The sequence below is a fragment of the Pagrus major genome, chromosome 8 (assembly GCF_040436345.1).
Source record: "Pagrus major chromosome 8, Pma_NU_1.0".
Taxonomy (NCBI): Eukaryota; Metazoa; Chordata; class Actinopteri; order Spariformes; family Sparidae; genus Pagrus; species Pagrus major.
Genome location: NC_133222.1, coordinates 26884192 through 26905564, shown reverse-complemented (window position 1 = coordinate 26905564; position 21373 = coordinate 26884192). Strand labels below are relative to the sequence as shown.

At 39.9% G+C, this 21373-nt stretch overlaps 2 protein-coding genes across 2 annotated transcripts; one reads left to right on the top strand and one right to left on the bottom strand.

Moving 5' to 3' along the window:
• Window positions 1–2639: 2639 nt before the first annotated feature.
• LOC141001336 (uncharacterized) lies at window positions 2640–13046 on the bottom strand. Its single transcript, XM_073472385.1, has 6 exons — window positions 12926–13046; window positions 11050–11157; window positions 9259–9398; window positions 8840–8936; window positions 7569–7693; window positions 2640–3579 (listed from the first exon to the last, which is right to left on the bottom strand). The coding sequence occupies exons 1-6, from the start codon at window positions 13008–13010 to the stop codon at window positions 3403–3405; spliced, it is 732 nt and encodes a 243-aa protein (XP_073328486.1). The 5' UTR covers window positions 13011–13046; the 3' UTR covers window positions 2640–3402.
• Window positions 13047–13570: 524 nt separating this feature from the next.
• On the top strand, window positions 13571–20335 carry spata2l (spermatogenesis associated 2-like). The gene is made up of 4 exons (XM_073472890.1): window positions 13571–13676; window positions 16297–16663; window positions 16906–17199; window positions 18968–20335. Exons 2-4 carry the CDS (start codon window positions 16310–16312, stop codon window positions 19985–19987), a joined length of 1668 nt encoding a protein of 555 aa, XP_073328991.1. The 5' UTR covers window positions 13571–13676; window positions 16297–16309; the 3' UTR covers window positions 19988–20335.
• Window positions 20336–21373: the final 1038 nt, after the last annotated feature.

Genomic DNA, 21373 nt, shown 5'->3' with positions numbered 1-21373 from the left:
TGATTATAATTACCCTCAAAATGCATTCAAATGCATTGATTTATACTATAGTCTTCAAAATGTTCCTGTAGGAGGGCATGCCCCTGAACCCTCCTAGGGCTAGGACACATGACCTCAGTATTTCTAAATCCTGGCTACAGCCCTGTAGTAGTGATTTATCCTCTGGGCACCATGAATATCTGTACCAAATTGCATGGCAAGCCATCCAGCAGCTGGTGCAACATGTCACTAAAAATTCAACCACATGGTGGCGCTAGAAGAAAAGTCAGCGGATCACCAAAGTTCATATATTTCTGTAAAACTGGTGGACAAATTGCCATTGTCTTCTCTAGATGGTTCATAACATGGCTAGAAATAAATTACTTTTCCGCCAAAAATTACCTTTTTATTTTTATTTTTGTTCCTGTACTGCTCTCCTGTACCTACATCAAATCCAGTGTTTTACCCAGTTTCCTCTCAACTCATTTAATCTGTTCACCCACATTTCCATTGTGACTGACCCTCGAGTCTAACATAGAAGACTGTGGCCCCTTACACAAAGACAGTTTTCTTTTCCTATTAGAATGAGATGAGTCATGGTCAGAGGGTGAACATGGCAAATCGTGTGGGTGTGTTTGACTGTTTCTGTCCTTTTCAGAGAAAGGGAGGTAGACAGAGGAGGAGATGAAGAGGCCCAATGGACTCTCCCTTTCAGTTTAATTATAATTTGGCCTAGTTGAGCTGTCAGCCGTCAAGTTCAAAGCAAAAACTATGACTGACTACACCCCCCACCCCCCACCAGCCCCTCTACTACTCTTGCTTTCCCTAATGCTCTTTCTTTTCCAGTCCCAGTTATCCTTGTCACTAGGGACCACATGTAGCCTACATCGTTAGTACAAGCATCTTTATTGGTATGATAAATAAATGTTGACGCATCAACATGCTAACAGGACAGTATACGAGACAACAATGCTCCCTCTGATAATGCAGTTTGCTGTTCAGTTTATCTAAGCGACATGCTGCCCCAAATAACGGAACACACATAAAGGGGCCTATAGGGGGTCGGTGCTTGTGAGCGGGACGGAGAGTCACGCTAAGGGCCACGTAAATGTGTCAAACCCACCCCGCCCCAAACATCAACCTACTTTCTCTTATTATTATTATGACATTGTTTTTATTGTGTGCTGCAATGGCCCCATAGAGACAAATAAACGTAAATACTTGAATAACAAAATACTGCAATGAACACACAGGATCCAAAATGTAGAACAAATATTTATTGGTATTTGAAAGCAAAACACTGCATATTTAAGCTTTAATTTTGATCTAATCAAAGCTCCCTCAGGTCCTGACGTTTTCCTAATCGTGCCATGCCAATGAAAGCCATGGTCTCCATCTGTAAGGGGTCAGTATGCTTCAAACGAAGTCCTCAGGTATAACCTTTCCATCCCCCCACACCTATCTGACGTCAGAATTCGGGCCGCTGTCTTCAACAATTTTGATTATTTTTCTTAAATTGACAATCTTGAAATCACACCCTATATGTGCAGCGATTGGCCACATGTGCAAATGTGAGAAAATAGAATTTGAGCTTTTTCTAAATGTAATTCTTTACACAACTTTAATTTGTTGTACGAGCTTGCTAATTGTACACATACCCAGGCCTTCAAGGAATCAGACTGCTTCAAAAAAGCAATCAGATTTTCTGAAATGGTCGGCTGAGGGTGACAAAAGAATGCATGATTGGAACTTTTCTCTAAAACTCTCTTTATTCATTCTTCACACAACTACTTATGCCACGTTTTATGCATACAACTAAGTGCAGCACCACAGATGTCTTCACAGAGAGTCATCCAAGTCTATAGAGTTCAGTTAAGTTGAGTCTACAAAGAGTTCATGAAGGGAGACTAGGGAGGCAGTAGCATGCAGTCAGTGGAGGCTATGGTAGTAGCATTTTGCTCCGCCTTCTAGTGTTGTCATTCTAATCAGGTATAAATATTTCTTTTTAGCTGTGGTGGCCGACACATCATGCAAACTTGTTAGTTTAAAGGATACTGAAACCCTAAAAGGTAACATGATGTGAAATTATTTTACTTTTCCTGCTTTTATCTTTTCCCTAAAATGTCAATGTCCCCAACACAGAAGGCTATAAATGTCTCTGTTTCCTAAAACATCAGGTCCTTAACATCTCAAGTCTAGAATGCATAAAGTACACAACATTCCCAAGACTTGCAACATCTTAGCACTCAAAAATGTCAACGTTCAGTGCTTCCTTGAGGCCATTTTCTGCTTCATTAAACATTTGCAAAGGCAATTTTTATTTGCATAAATGTTTGCTAACTAGCAATCTTCTTCCATACTTTTTGCTCATTGTTATATTTTTGGGCAGTTACTGACACCATCTTTCAGTCAATGGAATAGCATGAAGCTTGCATGTGCATCAGTGCTAATATGAAACAAAAACAGGCATCCTCTCATCACATCAGGGTCCTATGTTGAACCACTGGCAGCTACAGGCGTGGGTCACATTAGGTCCAGCGAGAGAAGTAAATGTTTGTGTAAAAAAACACAATGGTGGCTCCTCGAGAGATTAGTGTAGCTGCTATTGCATCAGTTACATCAGAACTAGAGAAAACTTTTTGAAAGAAAATCAAAGAACGTCACTGAAGGCTTTTATTGAGTTGTTTTCACTCCTCTCCCAACTGACTTCGGTAAGAGTTTGATTTACCAATTGGCTCCGCTGGTGGTAGTGCTTTCCTACTGTTGATCTGATCTGATTGTTTGTAGTTAGTTGTTGATGGTAACGACAAAAGGTTCATCAAATCACCTGCCGAGTGGTTTTTGAAAGAGCCTGTCCTTTTTCAAACAGTTTCTAGCAACGCCTTCCCAGATGGCGTGTAAGGTTAAGAGAACTTGGCTAACCTCACTATACGCATACAAAAATCTCTCCCCCGTGCCATCAATCTTCACCTGCTCTTTGCAACGCTTTGACTTTTGGAGGTTTACATTTATACCAACTATATTTAGCAGATACATCAACAAATCGCTGTGTTATAATGGATATTATGGCTTCCGATGATGTAGAAAACAACAATAACAGTGATAGTGATGATATTTTTGTACTGAAGCAGGCCACTATGAGAAGGTATGAATTACAAATCAAATGTGTTTTATACGGATCATACAACAGCACATGCAGAGAAAACAGTTGCTAACATTCTGAGAACAGACAGCAGAATATACAGTATTATTTGAAACAACAACCAATTCACATAAAGCTGTGCATGAATGGGGCTGTGCGAGGAGAAAACAAATGAACCAGACACTGTTAATGTGTTTCTGGAGTGTTCAGCAAGAGCAGGGGCAGAAGTATAGATGTATCCCTGTCACAACAATGTAGGGCTGGAGGAAGGGTCTCCAAGTCTAAAGGTTCTTTTCCAGAAGGACAGTTTTTAAGTCTGCAGGGCAGTTGACAGTAAAGACGGTGTGGGAGGTGTTTCGTCTTTCCACAAGGGTGGCAACAGCCTCGCCCAGGTCCAAGTGGTTCAGGTAACCAGGTGCCATGCGCTCTGGAGCGACCACACCTGTGTTGATGTTCACCTGCCAGGTCGAATCAATAAAGGAAGGGGGAGGATTAAGACGTGGGAAACGTGCAAGAGAAAGTTATAGAGAAGCAACAAAGCCAAGGGAGAGACTGACATTAAGGATTTAAATAAAAGAACACTATGGGGTTTTAGAGTCAGTGTATGGTTCATTAACAGTTCATTTGCTTTGACTGCCACTATGTCAGTTTGACCTCTGTTAAGAAAATGGTAATACTTGCACAGGGTGCTCTACCTTGAAGGATAATTCAGATTTATTGTAACTTGACTCATATTTTCATAGTTTTGGCCGGCGCTTACAATAAAATCAAAGTAATAAAAACTTTCATTGGAAATGAGCACCTTTGAAATGTATTTAATAATCAATCATCAGGAAAACAACATATGTGCACAGCTACAGTAAATATGGAAAGTCAATTGAAACAGGAAATTGGTATCTACATAATGTTGCTTTAAGATGGACAGTTTGGGCAATAATTCTACTGTTTGCCTTTGTTTTTACTGAAACGTCTCTTAAAACCTGTCTGATAATGTTTCAGTTTGTGTGTCCTGCCACCTCAGGGTGCCTGCCACTTATATTTGGTCTGTTATATGATGAGTACAATTGGAAAAATCGTTGTAGTGTGAAAGTAAAACCTAAACTGCAGGAAACCAGAAATGAGTATCCTTTAATTATCTAAACATCAAAGACACTGCAAGTTCAAACTGGAAGTAGCTAAAGAATGATGACCAACTCAAACAGGCACACTGGTTCTGTCTAAGATCATGCAGGAATGATTTCTACGGGGTGAGTGAAAAAACAATTTTCTTCTTTCTATTTGTCAGTGAGTTTAACTAAGACCAGTTAGTTTAACTGCCAGTTATGTCTCTTATTGCAATTTAGTTGACCATGGTCATGAGTGAATGGAAGGACACTCCCACACAGAGTTTAAAAGCCTGCAAACTCCCCTCCAGTTAGTTAGAAATGAAGAAGCCTCTTGGATGAGAGGTGAAAGGTCTTCAAGACCTAATATCATTATGACGTAATGAGTTTTGTTTGTAGTTAGCACCTACATTACTTATGACACATTGTTACAGACCTGGGATTTGTATTTATAACAGTGGTGTTGCACTTAAAAATTGTGGGTGGCTCCAAATTGCACAAAATGCCCATTTCTACATGTTGCTCGAAGCAAGAGCCTGAAAATAGTGCATCCTTTTATTTTTTTAATGAACTAAGAAATGACTTTGAATCAAGAATCAATTCTAAATTGAATTGTGAGATGTTTTCATACTGAAATCATCATTATCACTGACTAACTTTACTGGTAATAACTTATCATGGGAAAACACTGTGCCCCACAGTTACAGATATTTTTCACATTATGTACTGTATGTATCATATCTGCAGTGACAGTCACCATGGCACAACAGACCGGCTACAGAAATGAACTACATGAATGGTGGATAATAAAGTTATGTGGTGTCTTGTTTCAGGATTGTTTTCTAAGAACTTATGCATTGTATGAATCTTTCATGCATCTTTCACCCAGACCTGCTGATTCAGCTTCACAGTATTACCGTCCTACTGTCACATCTAGTCATCTGTTTTTATAGTTAAAAATAACATGTTTTAAATGCATCACAATTTAAATGTAATAACGTTTTATTATTAAAAGGAAGAAAAAAGATCTTTGGGGAAATATCATTTAAAGATATTTATTATGAAACCAAAAAATATAAATGATACATAGATTACCTTATGGTTTCTGATTTTGAGTCTTGTCACTAACTGAAGCATTTCTTTTGTAATCTGGTGTTATGCTGGGGGGAACAGAATGAACAGGTCTGACCCTTTGAGACTGAGGTCAGGTAGAAATCCTATATCCACTTCATTGCTTTGTTAGTTGTTGTGTTATCCCATTAAATGAAAATAGCAAAGGTCATACCTCTGTACAAAACTGGGAACAAACACCAATTCACAAACTACAGACCTGTGTCATTACTATCTCAATTCTCTACAATTCTAGAAAAACTTTTCAACTCACTGAAAGGCAATATGGATTTGGATCCAACAGAGCAACATCACTGGCATTAATCGATTCAGTTGAGGAAATTACAAATTCAATAGACCAAAAAGAGTATATAGTTGGGATATTCATAGACCTAATAAGTTTATTGACACAATAAACCATGATATATTATTCAAGAAACTAGACCGGTATGGCATCAGGGGAAAAGCATTAGAGTGGATCAAGAGCTACTTAACTAAAAGGAAGCAGTTTGTGAAATTGGGTGACGCTTGTTCAAACTGTTTGGACATTACCTGTGGTGTCCCTCAGGGGTCAGTGTTGGGCCCCAAACTCTTCATACTTTATATCAATGATATATGCAAGGTATCAAAAGTTTTGAAGTTGGTTTTGTTTGCAGATGACACAAATATTTTTTGTTCTGGCAGTGATCTACAAATTTTAACACAAGTGATTAATACTGAATTGAATAAATTAAAAGCATGGTTGGACAAAAATAAACTATCATTAAACCTGAGCAAAACAAGAATAATACTTTTTGGCAATCACAGAACTAATGTACCACTAGAGATACAATTAGATGGGGTTAGTATTGAAAGAGTAAATGAAATCAAATGTTTAGGGGTGATCATTGATGACAAGATTAGTTGGAAATCACAAATTAAACATGTACAAACCAAAATGTCAAGATGCATCGCAGTATTAAATAAGGCAAAACAGGCACTGGAGCATAAATCACTCCGTATTCTATATTGTACATTAGTTCTTCCATACCTCATTTACTGTGTAGAAGTCTGGGGCAATAACTACATGACTACAATACATCCACTTCTAATTTTACAAAAGAAAGTAATACGGATTAATTAATGAGGCAGGATACAGGGATCACACAAACTCACTATTCTTACAGTCAAAACTCATAAAATTCAAAGATATTGTGGATTTTCATACAGCACAAATATTATTCAAAGCAAAAAATAATCTGCTACCAGAAAATATTCAGAAACTATTCACTGGAAGGGAAGGGGGTTATAATTTAAGGGGAACATTTGAATTCAAAATACTGACGGCACGCACAACAGGAAAAACTTTTTGTATTTCAATTTGTGGGGTTAAATTATGGAACAGTCTGGAGGGGACGCTCAAGGAATGTCCAAACATAAACCAGTTTTAAAAAATATATAAGGAGATGATTTTTACAAGGTACAGAAATGAGGAGGGTGTTTGATTATCACTGGGTGTATATTGTTTATTTATTTTGTTATTTATGTATCTTTGTGTTAGCTTCAGGATATGTATGTCATATGTATGTGTATGTGTATGTATGTATGTATGTATGTATGTATGTACGTATGTATGTATATGTATATATGCATATATGTGTATATATATATGTGTGTGTGTGTGTAGGTCTGTGTGTATGTATGTATGTATGTATGTGTATGTATGTTTATATATGTATGTATTGTACTCTGTGTCATCTTCAGTATGTGTGTGTATGTTATATATTATAATAATATAAAGAATAATATATTATAATATTTTATATTTTATTAGGATAAATATTTTTGTAATAGATTTATGTTTTGTTAGATATAGAACAAAGGAAATTGACAAATGACAAATGGAAGTTATTATTATTGTTATTATTATTATTGTATTGATAGAAGTCAAAGTATTTCAGTGGTATTATTTATTAAAAAGGGGTGGAATAAAATAAGTTTATACTTCCTCCCACTCCTTTTCGGATATGTAAACAGAATTTATAGTTTTCAGTTTATGTTTACTTTGTACATGATAATTTTGTTTTTTACATGTTCAAAATAAACTATCTATCTATCTATCTATCTAATAATAATAATAATAATAATAATACATTTTATTTGTACAGCGCTTTTAAAAACTCTCAAAGACACTTTACAAGAATCTATCTATCTATCTATCTATCTATCTATCTATCTATCTATCTAAGTCTCACCTGGTTGAGTTTACAGGGCACTTCAGGGTACTCCTCTCGTAGCACCTGGCAGAAGGCCAGGGTGCTGGCAGCTCCAACTGTCAGGAAGCCCGTACCAGGCATCAGCAACTTCTCACCTGCTCCTCCTGTAGCACAGAGCAGCAGAGGGTAGACAACTATATGCACATAGTAACAGTCAGAGTGCTGGAACTGTGGTTGAAGTGACTGTAGACAACAGTGCACAGATGGAAGCAGTGATGGAATGTAATTAAGTACAATTACTCAAGTTCTGTACTTCAGTACAATTTTGAGGTACCTGACCTCACCTTGTGTATTTTTCTATTTTCTGCAACTATATACCTCAACTCCAATACATTTGGGATTGCACCCTCAGAGCCAAAGCAATACGTTTTTAAATGAATTATCTTTTAACTTATTTTATTAAGAAAGAAAGAAAGAACGAGAGAAAGAAAGAAAGAAAGAAAGAAGAGACTGATTCTGATCATCCAAAAAATACTGAACATCAAATCTGACAATTGGCCAGGCTGATAATCACTTGACTCACAGTATACACTATTACATACATGTGAATATGGGTATAATTTACTTTTACTTGTGATTTTGATACTTAAGTAGATTTATTGCCAGAAAATTTCTTGTGTTCTTTTACTTTTACTCAAGTACTATTCTGGCTGACTTTTAATTTTACCAAAGTCATATTTTAGCGCAATATCTTTAGTTCTATCTCCATCCCCTGTCTTTGTTCTGTCTCTTCTCCCACTGGGCCCCCTGCCCACTGAGCTCTTCTCCCACTGGGGCTGCCTTGGCCCTCAGCTCTTTCTCTGGAGCACGCTGCCCTCTCAGGACCTCTTCCCTCCTGGTCTCTCCTGAAGCAGGCCCAAAGAACTTCTCTGCACAGCAGCGATGCAAGGTCCTGCTAGTACCTACGCTAGTTAGCACCAACAGCTGTGACACAAAGCTTGCCAGCTAACTTCATGAGCAAGAGGAATACAATGTGAGTAAGCACAGACCTGCATAGGAACACCAGGCACTGCACAGCAAGGACAGCACTGTTCAACATCGGAAACCTAAATTTACCCAGCTTGGCATCAGCTAAGGAACCACCGGCATAGCCAAATTTAGCCGGAATTCCCTATAAATGTTGCATAATACCCCAACACTTCTGTGTGTAGAAGACCAGCATTTCAGTTACGCTCACATGCAGACAAGCACAGCCAACACCAGGTTTGACAGAGGCTTTGCAGCTAATAGAGATAAATGGGTAAAGTCACCTGTTATGAAGGTGTAGGTACAGTTGGAGTCATCTCTCACGAGAGGGAAGAAGGCCTTCCATGACACAAATGTGCTGAAGAGTAATGTCTCAATTACCTGTAGAGTTGACGGGACATTAAATATTTAATATGCAGGCAAAAATGTTCATTTTCATATTTTATTTTCATTTTTGTAACAGAGGACAATCCTCCACAACTACCACAAAGAGTAACAAAATGTATACATATATATATGTATATATATATATATATATATATATATATATACATATATATATATATATATATATGTATATATACATATATATATATATATATATATATGTACTTAATTGAATGCAAAGAAAATTCAATATTGAATCAAAACTGGCAGTCTTATTTACTAGTCTAGCTGATGCCTGGTTTGTGTGTGTGCTCACCCAGCTTAGGTCTTTGAGAGTCTGAGTGTGTGGGGGTCCCCCCTGCCACCAACTGAAGCCCAGGGACGAGACAATGTCTGTCACCTTCCCCACCGCCTTCAGCAGAGCCTGCTTTGCCTGCTCTGCTCCCTCCTCTGAGCCTGGAACAGAGAGAGGAGTACACAAGAGGAAAGAAAGACTTCCAGGTGTTGGTCCAGCTGAGAATGTCCTTCAGAAGGAGTAGAGATGCCTTTAAAACAGCATTTTAGACCATTATGTGTGACTGTGATTAGAATGACACAGGGTTTTAACGGCTGATATTGACTGAGTTTCTGCTTGAAGCTGCTATCTTCTGTCAATATAATTTGAAGGGCAATTTTGAACAGATTTGAAATTGTGAACCACTCCTGGTAGTTTCTTTTGCTGTGTTGGCAGTGGGGCTCAGATGGTTAGTCCAGCACTTTGATGCAGACAAACATTTTTCAACATATGTTTGTGTTCCCCTGATTTTTCATCTAGCGCCATCAGCAAGTTTTCATTTATCCAGTGAAATATCTGTCATAATATGATAACATTCCCAGACAATGAATCCTTTTAGATTAGAATTCCTGTTTCTTATCACCACAAACCCGGCTAGAGATGTCCTGAGGTCTCCTTAAAATATCCAGTGGTGTCACACTTACAAATGTTGAAACACAATCTCAAACAGTGGTCACTGGCTTGTGAGTAACTCAACCACTATCTCCTCTACCTCCTGATATTAAAGTCTTGTTGTAAACATGTAATGTGAATGTGATATGACACGTATTGTAGAAATGTCAATGTGGTAGGTAGCCCTTGACACATACAAATAATTACACTAACTGACTTTTAATCTCAAACTGCAATCCGATAAACATTGGTAATTTGATTTATGACCAAATACCTGCAGAACTGTTAACTTTCCCCCCAGCCGCAGCTGCAATGTGTTTAGAGCTTTCTAACAAACATTAACATGCTAACAAATTAAACTGAGATGGTAAACATAGTGGATATCATACCTGCTAAACATCAATATTCAGGATTATCATCGTGAGCATGTTAGCTTTCTAATGTTTGCATTTAGCTCAATGCTCAACTGTGCCAAAGAACAGCTTCACAAAGATGCTAGCATGACTTTAGACCCCTGCACTTATTTTGCTATGGGTAAAGCTCTCATAAGAGCAAATCGTCTTTATGGATCCATCACATTTGTACTGGTGTAATGAACTTTACAGCCTCTGCTAGACTGCTAGAGATTCTTTTCAAGACAGCCTTGATTCTGTTTGTTGCCATTCCTAAAGCTGCAACAATTAGTCGATTAAATAATTGATCAAAAGACAATTCATCTATTTTGATTATAGATTAATTTGTTTCAATTATTTTTTTAAACAAAAAATGGAACATCAGCTGGTTCCAGCTTCTTAAATGTGAGGATTTGCTGCTTTTCTTTCTCATTTATGACAGTAGATGAAGAGTCTTTTGATTTTGGACTGTTGGTTGGAAAAAAGAAACAATCTGAAGATGTCACTTTGGGCTCTGGGAAATTGTGATGAGCAATTTCAAAATGTTTTGCCATTTTATAGACTAGACATAGATTTGTCAATTAACTGTGAAATAATCAGCAGATTGATCAATAACGAAAATAATCATTAATCAGCCCTAGCCATATCACTTACAGTCTCCCACATGGGCAGTCTTAAATAGTTAAGCCTCTCACTTAGACTGGGGCAAATTCCTGAATACACAGGAGCTTCAAATAGATGGAAATCATCAGGGAGGAACCCGACTTACCCACATTCCCCACTATGGTGGTGAGGTTATCCCTTGTGGCGGCAGACACGAATGATCGGAGTCTGTCCAGCCGACTGCTATCCCTGGAGATCACTGCGACTTTGAAACCTACACACACACACACACACACACACACACACACACACACACACACACACACACACACACACACACAAACCAGATCAGATACCACATTAATCTACCGTGCAGACAGATAAAAGCAGCACCTTTAACAAAGATACAGTGTGACCAATCCCTTTTACATGAAAATGAACATTCACTAGTAGTCCCATATTGTCTCAATCCTGTTAACCGAGGTTATCAGTAGGATAAATGTGACAAAGCAGCAGAAGTTAACTCTAGGCTTAGTTAAAACAGCAAAGCTACAAATGCAAAGGAGATCCAAAGCCAGTGCACTCCCATCACAATGTCCTGCACTGTCTCTGTTATTAGTTTATGCAGAGTGCAGAGGCAGCAGCGCACAATATACAATATAACCCCTGAATTCCACCAGATACGTGTCCGCTGCGTTCGTTTCACTCTGGTCTATGTGGTAACTTCCACCGGGTCCGCTGCGCTGCGTGTCTGCTGCGTCCCAGCTCCGGCAGCCCGCAGCCCTGCGGAGCAGATACGCAGGACTTCTATTTCTGGCGGATGCCGCAGCACAACGCAGCAATTCAGCCGAATTTAGCGCAGAGCAAACAGGAAGTCAGACACGAAACAACAACATGACATCCGGTTAATTTTCAAAATAAAACACTCCGTGTTGATGCCAGCACAAAAAACTCAAAAAAGAGACAAATACAAGCTCTTCTTCTAATCCTTCAGTCGGGAACACTTCCTGTTGTTGTGTTTATAACGCATACCTATAACTGCGCTCGCAGGTGATTATGTAATTATCGCGGGAACTCCTGGGTCTCATAACTCCAGCTGTTCGGCGGAGCTGCGCGGTGGCTGCAGCTGGTGGGGGTTGCCGGACGGACGACGGAGCAAAACCGTACCGGAGCCACGCAGCGGACAGCATCCAACCGTAACCCTGATAGGTTTCAGCTGTGGAACTGAAACAGGGATGAAGATGGTACCAAAAAAGTTGATGATGGGAAGTAGCACAGAGTCGGAAACCAGAGCTCACAACAACTCACCACTTGTTGATCAAACCTGTGGTTCGGCATGAATTATTTCCTCTGGTTATTATTTGACATTGGAAACTTAACGATCTTGATTAGAGATTCAGTTAATGACTCTGAACAATCGTTGCCCCTTCAAAACATCATTTGTATGACATTAGGCCTATCATTAATAATGATTTATGATTTCATGCCTACAATACATTTGTGCTCAGAACAGTTGATAGATCACTGTGCGCGCAGCCAAAACCATTTATGATGGCTCTGTTTTCTGCCTGGATCCTTTCTGCCAGAAAACATTCCAACCGGAACAATGTAGACCAGAGTGTGCAGCAGTGTTTTTCGATTTGGGCCAAATAGATTATTGGATCTGTCAGTGAGGCGATAAGTGACAGATGTGGCGATAAACGGGAACGTTTAGGCACGCAGACGCTCCGTCAACATCGGATTGAATACCAGTCACTCAAGAATTCAAAGACAGATGATAGTCATGAATTATAAAATACACATAAAATGCTCTCCAAATGTCTACTCTGCAGCTTATTATTATGGAATTCCCCGTGCGTAAAATCCAAGAGACAGACACCTGTGCGTAAAACTGTTTTAACAGTATTCACATTATTTTGGAAATCAGCGTTAATAAGAAATGTAATATCTCTCTCTGCTTCAAAGAGTATACTGACAATATTTCCTCTATATGTCCTCTTAGAAGAAGACAAGGGTTTTTATCTGTGTCCCCGGCAGCTTACCTTTGTCCAGCAGTGCTTTAACTATCCCAGAGCCCACTGTCCCCGCTCCTCCTAAAGCTAACACAACCCTGTCCGAGTTTGACATACTGCTGCCGCTGCACAGGGCTGCTGAGGGATGGAAGGTGACACTTTGAGTACGATGGAAGAGAAGGTGCTGATTTAGCCAGCCCTCATGCTTTAAACTGAAGTCAGGGGCCACAGTTACGCCCTTCTACCAGTGTCACCAAAGCCACGCCCGCATGTCAGCAAAAGACCACACACACACACACACACACACACACACACACACACACACACACACACACACACACACACACACACACACACACACTCCTGTGTGTGGTGATGATAGCAAGGGAATCGGTCGTAGGGGCCGTCGAAGTAGTACGCTGCCACCTAGTGGATGCTTGGCTGGCCACAATATAAGTAGACTGGTTATGAACTCCACACAGACAAACAGGTCATTTAATGCGATTCATTTCACAACATGATGTCTATTTTCCCTTTATCCAGTTTACATTTATCCAGTATTTTGACTTCTAATTCATTTTCCACAGCAGCACTCCGCCTCTCCGGCCTGTCCCTATACACGTACCACACGCACCCGTCTGAAGCTGGGGAAATCCGTGCCACGTGACAATGTTTACTTTATCGTGGACAGTCGGACAGCTCTCGGCTGCAGGGGACGGCTGTGTGGCCGGATGTGTCCTACATGTTTGATTGATAAACACTGAATAAGTGCCAGGCACAGGTGAGTTTCTGTGTGTATCCTGTGGGCCACCAAAGCTTATATTTTGAGCAAACTTTCAGTTGAAGCGACGGGATAACGTTAGCTTAGCTCCGACATTCGTAATGTTCTACTGCATTGAAACGCCATTCATAAAGCTAGCTATTTAATACTGCCTTGCGTACCGGCAAAATATGATGACTTCTAAAACCCAAACCACAAAATTGTCTAAATTAATGAGAGTCGTCCTTTATATCGGCGTATGTTCGCTATCACACGAACTCTTCTTCATCTTACAAATCGAACTTTTTCTGAGAATGCTTGCTGTTACTTCCTGTCTTTCCCAGGCACACAGCAGTCTGGCCCAGTTGTAAAAGTTGGCACTTGTTGGTCGGTGGATTGTATCTTAAACCGAAGAAAAGCGCCGCCAACACGTTTACAGTGACTTTTTTTTTTACACATCTGTAGTATTAAAAAAAGAAAAGCAGGAGAGTTTCAGTAAGCACATGAACGTGAGAAATGGGGTGTGAAGTTCTCGCCATGAAAAAAGTCAGAAATAGTAACTGCACAGATAGCAACAGGAAACCTAGCAAAACTAGCTAGTCCATGGGGAAGTGGGTTAAGCTAATGCTAACGTCAAACTTGTTTACTGGCTACTGTTGTTGTTTTCTCAGACTGGTGTCACACATGAACGGTCAGTTTATGACGGTACAGTAATTTAATGACATACCGGTGTTGGTCAACACGTTAGTGTGCGCTTTAGGATACGATGTTATTTTCCCTTTTTCATATATTTAGGCCAAGAGACGTCGAAAGTTTCGCTTTCAGTTGTGACTATATTATCGTGTTTACTCTGGAAACTCCGATCATAGCTAATGCTGGTGCTATTTTTAACAGTGGAGGGAAGTGTATTGAAAATCTGTACTCAAGTAAGAGTACAGTTATATAAATGAAATACGACTCAATTATAGATAAAACTACTGGTATTAAAACGTGTATTCTGTATTCAGCTCAAATGCTACTTAGAGTATTAGTTAGTTTTTACCGTTAATGTTCAATGCATTATCAGTGACAGGTATTCAGTCAAGGAGGTTTGATTTCACTGGGATGGATAGGTAGGTAGGTAGATGGATAGGTAGATAGGTAGATAGATAGGTAGATAGGTAGATAGGTAGCCTTATTGGCAGCAATAATGAGATGAAAAGTTTAGATATCAATTCAAATTCTACTCAGTACTCAATTATGACTTAACTAAGAGTAACTGAGTAGATTACATGATGTAATGCACACTGCTGGAGCTATTTGTTTTGGTTATTATTTAGTTGTATTTTGTTTGATAATTCTAGAGGTTTGCTTTAATTAAATTACAGTTTGATAGCATTATCTATGCTAGTTATTTGCTTAGTCTAATTATTTCCTTCTTTAGCATGTTTAGTTGTCTAGTCAATATTTTGTTTGGTTTTTGTTTAATTTAAGAGTTTGGGTAACACGGTGGGCGCCCAAGGTTATACAGGCAGAAGGATAGGTGCAGGACCATGATGCACCTGGGTGTGCCTATGGTTTTTCACCAGAGCAAGAGAAGCATGCAGGATCCATTTGTTCTTTGTTGGCTTGCTTGTTTCTTGAAAAAAAAAAACCTTGAAAACCAAAGGAACGTGGACATGGACATTGAACTTCTTTTGCCTGCGTTCACTACAAGCCCATGGTGCAGCAGTGGTTATTTTTACTTTGGAGTTTGATTGACTGATGGCCACTACACATACTTTAAAGTATATGTAAGAATTCTGCTTTGAAATTTCCAAAAACAACCAGACCTTTACTATATATTTGTTGAGTTGTGTACTTGGATTATCTCAAATGTGTCCAACAAAATTCAGACCCAGAGAAATCTAGAAGTTTACTCAAGCTAACGGTGCGTTTCTGTAGATCGCCGCTGCTCCTTCTGGGATAGGGAAGTCGGCAAACAGTGGCTACACCTTTGGTATGCTGTTGCTCCAACGCAGAGGCATAAATCAATCACTTAAGCTTGATTTATGTGTCTGTTTAATCGTCAGGGTACTGAAGGTATAGTCTCCAGTGCTTTGCTTCACAGCGGTGCTTATAGCTGGATTGTCTGCTGTAGTTTCCCCACAAAACACACGACACTCATCAGCTATTGCGGTCCCCCTTCCCCTCCACGAGCAGCCCGCTGGCAAACGCTGGCTTGCCGAAACCAAATCGTTAAAGCTGGGTTTGTATGGAGGGCCAGCCCTCCCTGCAGACACTCTGCCTGTCCACTCTGCATAGCCCAGAGACACAGCTGTCAGCCAAATGGCCCGGTGTGTTTAAAGGGAAAAGTACTGCTGGCAATCCGCTCACCGCCACCATCAACGCGGACGCGCCAGCACACGTGTACATGTAGTATTTAATAATTCCAGTTCCTAAATTTTGCTTGGCTTGTGTAATACATCTATTAAATGTAGTTTAGATGAATTAGACTGTAGTTGCGGTCAAAGTGGCAGTAAGGACAGCTGCGCAATAAATAATGAAACTGTAAAATAACTGATTAGGTGTTGGCTCAATAATACAGTACAATTATTATCAACCCAGAACAAGTACCATTGTTCCATCCCTCATTTCAATGTGCTGTTTGTCTCCCTCTCAGCTGAAAGAGAGAGATGAGCATCTCCAGGCAGAGGGCCACAGATCTTGTGACCGCCTATGATCGCAGTTTGGAGCAGCAAATTCTGGGACAAGGCTCCTACCTGGTGTGTAGAGATGAGGACCTGTGGAAGAAAGTGGAGGGGCTGTTGAGGGATGGAGATGCTCAGGAGACACACTGCCTGGGTCTGGATCCACTGAGGGTGATGGAGGAGTCACTTGAAGCAGCAGCAGCAACAACAGCAGCCATGACTGGGAGAGTGAAAGCCAGAGGAGGCCTTCAAGGGCTGGCTAAAGCCTTTGAGGTTGTGGAGCAAGCGGCCTTGAACCTCTACCTCGGCCCCTGGCGGGAGGAGTACAAAGTTGTCAAGGTTGGATAAAAAAGCTGGAATAGTATTTTATGACGTTTTGATTTGAATTTGTGTAGATTACATTTTACTTCAGAGTATTGTCCCACTAACTCCATTAATATAATGTATACTTATTCATATTATTGTTATCACAGTCCAGTGACAGTTTGGACAAAGTCATTAGACTTTAAATATGGTAAAAACTTGATATATTTCCATTTTTATCTATTTTTAAAAAAAAGTTCTTCTCCTTTGTGTCCCAGATGTACTCCGGTATGTTCACCCACTATATCAAACCGGTGCTGTCGATGCCACAGATTGAGAAACTGTTCAGCCTGCTCGGATACCAGCCCAGCTCGTCTCGGCACGAGCAGCTTCGTCTCCAGTCACCCAGAGTCAGTCCTGGCTCTTTGGACGACCTCCTTCGCTTGTCATGTGCCTTCTTCCTGGCCCGCTGTGAGTGTCGTCTCCTTCTGACGGCTCTGGGGAAGCACGTTGGTGACGCCCAGTGGGAGCTGAGTGTGGTGAGGGAGAGGCAGAGAGGAAACAGACTACAGGTATGTCTGCCTGGGATGTAGCTAATCAGTCAGTCAATCAGGGGATATTTAAAAATACTGAGTTTATCAACACTTTTGTGGAGATGGGCTGATTTTCTCTTTTGTGATTAATCCTCTTTGTGATGAACCTATTCAACATAACTGGTGAGTCAGTCAGCACATAATGTACTGGAAACATTAGGGATGCAACAATATTCAGTATTTTATCGAACCGTTCAATACACCCTGTTAGGTTCAATACACAAAGGCAAACAATACAACACAATACAGTACAATACAATACTACAATAATGTTTGCTGTTTAACTTGATTGGATACTGCATATGTTTTTTATGGAAGGCAATCAAGATAAGTGTTAAATTTTTATAATAAGGTTTGTGGTTTGACTATATCTGCTTTTAATTATTTTTACATGCAATATTGCCTTTGCTAGTGTGAGTAGTTTTATATTAAGATATCGAAACCGTACCGTTACCGTGGCCCAAAAACTGTGATGCATACCGAACTGTGGGAAAACTCTACCGTTGCATCCCTAGTAAACATATACATACAGTATATATGATACTGTTAGATAAGATGATTGAAGGGGTCTGAAGGTTAAAGCCCTACTCAGATGGCACGTATTTCTTGAGAGATGTGTTCAATCATTCCATCTAGATCTTATCCTGTCACAAATTAATGTTATTACTTAACTTCACAATAACAGTTGTAAATACAGAAAAATATACCTAAAATAATAGTCATGTGCTTGTCAGAACTCCAACAAGCATCACGGCCCTATTTAAATCATGCAAGCGCAACAACAAGTGCACAATAAAGCCTAATGTAATTTTTATGACCACACCAATCACACACTATTTTAGTTTTAATTCTACTGGTTACAACATAGGTTAAATGTGACACAACAGCGTTCACATCATTTTGTATTTCATGAATGAAACATGAAATGCCACTTTTGCAAAATATAAAATTGGAAAGGGGTTAATGACGGACACGATTGATGAGCTGCTGTAATCCGACAAAGCCCGCATAAACAACAGAATAGCCAGTTATAACAGACTGTAACCAGTCTGATATACACAATGATCAGCCACAGCACGAAAACCAACTGCTAAATATAATTTGGGTTCCCCTTGTAAACCAAAACAGCTCTGACCCGTCAAGGCATGTTCATAAGACTCCTGGGTGTCCTGTGGTGTCTGGCACCAGGACATTCGTAGTGGATCCTTTGGGTCCTTTATGTTGGGGGGTGGGGCCTCCATGGATCGGACTTGTTCCGGCAAGTCCCACAGATGCATCTGGGGTATAGGGCTGTGTAGGGATGACGTATTTTTGCAGGTCATCCCAGAAGTGAGCATTGTCCTGGTTCCCTCAACAAAAAGCCTGGGATTTTTTAAACAGGATTTTGGATTATTGCTGAAAATAAGATCTATGGCAAACACAAGCTCATGACACATTTTGTTCAGTAAACTACTAGAAGTAAAAAGCTACAAATATGATTTGAACTTAAATTAGTTTCCGTTTATGCTTGGATACCTCTTGAACTGACCTTTTCTCACTAAGCATTGTTTGAAATTCTCAGTGCCATCTTTCCGTACTTGACTGTTTTAGATCCTCACTGCTCTGGAAATATTTCAGTCATTATGAAAAAGGATTTAGGTTTAACACTGAGGCCTACACCACCTCAAATACATCAGAAAGACCTAATTGTAGTGAATGCTAAATACATTTGAACTGTTTCTGATTTATTGTCCATTTATCTCAACAGGTCGCCCTGGACAACACCAAGAAGATGTTGGAAGTCAGTCAGCCATCAATGAAGCAGTTTGATGGTGAACTGGACGTGGATCTATACACAGATGATCAGCTTAATGGGGGCCAGAGGGATACGGATGTCACTGACGACGAGAGTCCCCGCTCTTTGACCTGGGTGACTCACAGCAGTACATCAGCTCCTGCTGTCAAAACACAAAGCAATGGAGTGACTTCCCTGTCCTCTTCATACAACCCTCTGACCACCAGAGAGGACATCCGCGTCTCTACACTCAAGTGCCAGCTGATCAAGACGTCACCACTGGAGTCGGACACTACCAGAAGCTCCTCAGCCAGCACGAAGCAAGGCAAACGTCCCTCTGAAGAGACAAAGTTTGACATGGACTTACAGTCACACAGTCTGCAGGTAGAAGCAATGGGGCTTTACAAGACCCAGGATGAAGTCAGCCATTTTTGCAGCTGTCTCCAGTCTTCTCCTCTTTGTCTTGAACACTGTGTTCAATGCAACACCTTGCATGATTTCACCTGTGCCTCACTTCAGCATTGCCAGAAGGAGGACCACTGTGTTATATTCCCCGACAATACGACTGAGAAGATGGAAGAACAGAGAGCCATGTCACCGCAGGGTGAGAGCCTCAGAGTCAGTGTATCACCAACTCTCACTAACAGCAGTGCTGCAATGTCCTCCTTAGCTCTGTGCGATGACCCTAAAGCAATAACCCCATCCATTCATCCAATCACCTACCATGACTGCTGTGACCTTCGCCGGCCGGACCCTCAGGTCCTGTGTCTCCGCTGCAGTGTCTTCCACTCTGGTTCCTGCAGAGACATCAACTTCTGTGAAAAGTACCATGAGATCAAGCGACTGGGAGTGTGCTCATGTGGGAGGCCATGTTCCAGAAACCCTCTGATTCTGTGCAGGTATTGTGGAAAGGAGTATTGTCGGGAATGTTGGTATAGAAGTCCTCTTTCATGCGCCTGTGGCCAAACCTTAGACCCGTCATCCTCTGTGTGATTTGTATTGAAAAAGTACTGCACAATTACGGCACAACTAGCAAAATCACGGTGCCTTATATATCTGTGTACTGGATCCAGAATTCCCTTTTTGCCTTGATACAGTACTCCATCTTTTCTAATCTGCTCCTCTTTCTGAGACATGCGTTACTCTGTACTCGTAGTTATTCTGCAAGTGCCCATATTTACCATTATCAGCATTTTTGAAATATTGTGTTAGTTCGAAGTTGTGATCACATTTGTGCACTTATGTCACTTACATGTAATTTAGTGTGAAGCACAAGGAGGTGTGTTTTCATCTGTATTTGCTGCCTGCACACAGACTGGAGTAAAAAGGGTCATTATGTCACTTATCTGTGTTAATGTGTTTTATAATTCATGCGCAAACTACTTTTACCACACTGGGGTTATAATGCATGTAACTTTGAAAGAGTATCTAGAGAACAACTATTACTGATCAAGCCCTATTTGGAATATTCCAAAAGTTTTTATGCCATGCGTCCTCAGTTAAGTATGTGACTCTCGCTGCAACTAATGATTGTCATTATCAATCAATCTGCTGATTATTTTCTTGTTTAGTCGATTAAGCATTTGTTTGAAAAAACAACAAAACAGGATTTTTTTTTTTTAACTAATAAATATTCATTACAATTTTTTTGCAGCTAAATTGACTTGTTTAAATTTCTTGCTTTGTCCAGTTGGCAGTCTAAAACCCAAAACTATTCAGTTTGGTGTATAGAGGTCTATAGAAACAGGTCTAAAAATTACTGAAATGTTTAATCGATTATCAAAATTGTCTCAAGATTACTTTTGTGTTGACCAAGAAATTGTCATCATCGTTTCAGCCCTAGAACAAAGTATTCAGTTGACATTGCAATGGGGGACTTTGTTTAAAACGGAAAAGAAAACATAAAATGGCTCCATACAACTCATCCAGCTTAATCAAAGTCTCCGGAAGCTCCAGGATCCCAAATGGATTTCAAAAGATGTTGCACTGCAACAAAACAAAAAACTAAATATTTTGTTACACCACCTTTAACTTTAATTAAGGCATGCATTCGCCTTGGCATCGTTTTGATGAGCTTATGCAATGTCGCAACATTTATTTTGCCAAGATCTTGTATTGATGAGGGGAGTCAGAAAATAATCACTGCAGTAATTATCCAATGGAAGGCTCTTACCTACAGCTATTAGTTAAATCCAGGTGGTGACTTTTTTTTGGTCAGGCAGTGTATTTACCCCCTTTTAAAACCGTGTAGGCAGTGTGTGATGATTTATATCCAAATTTGACCTTTTCAGAAAAGAATTGTTATAAGGGGACAGAACAATAGTGGGATAATTTATAAACATATAAGGTAACATTCCTGGGGTGCCAGTTATCTCAGTT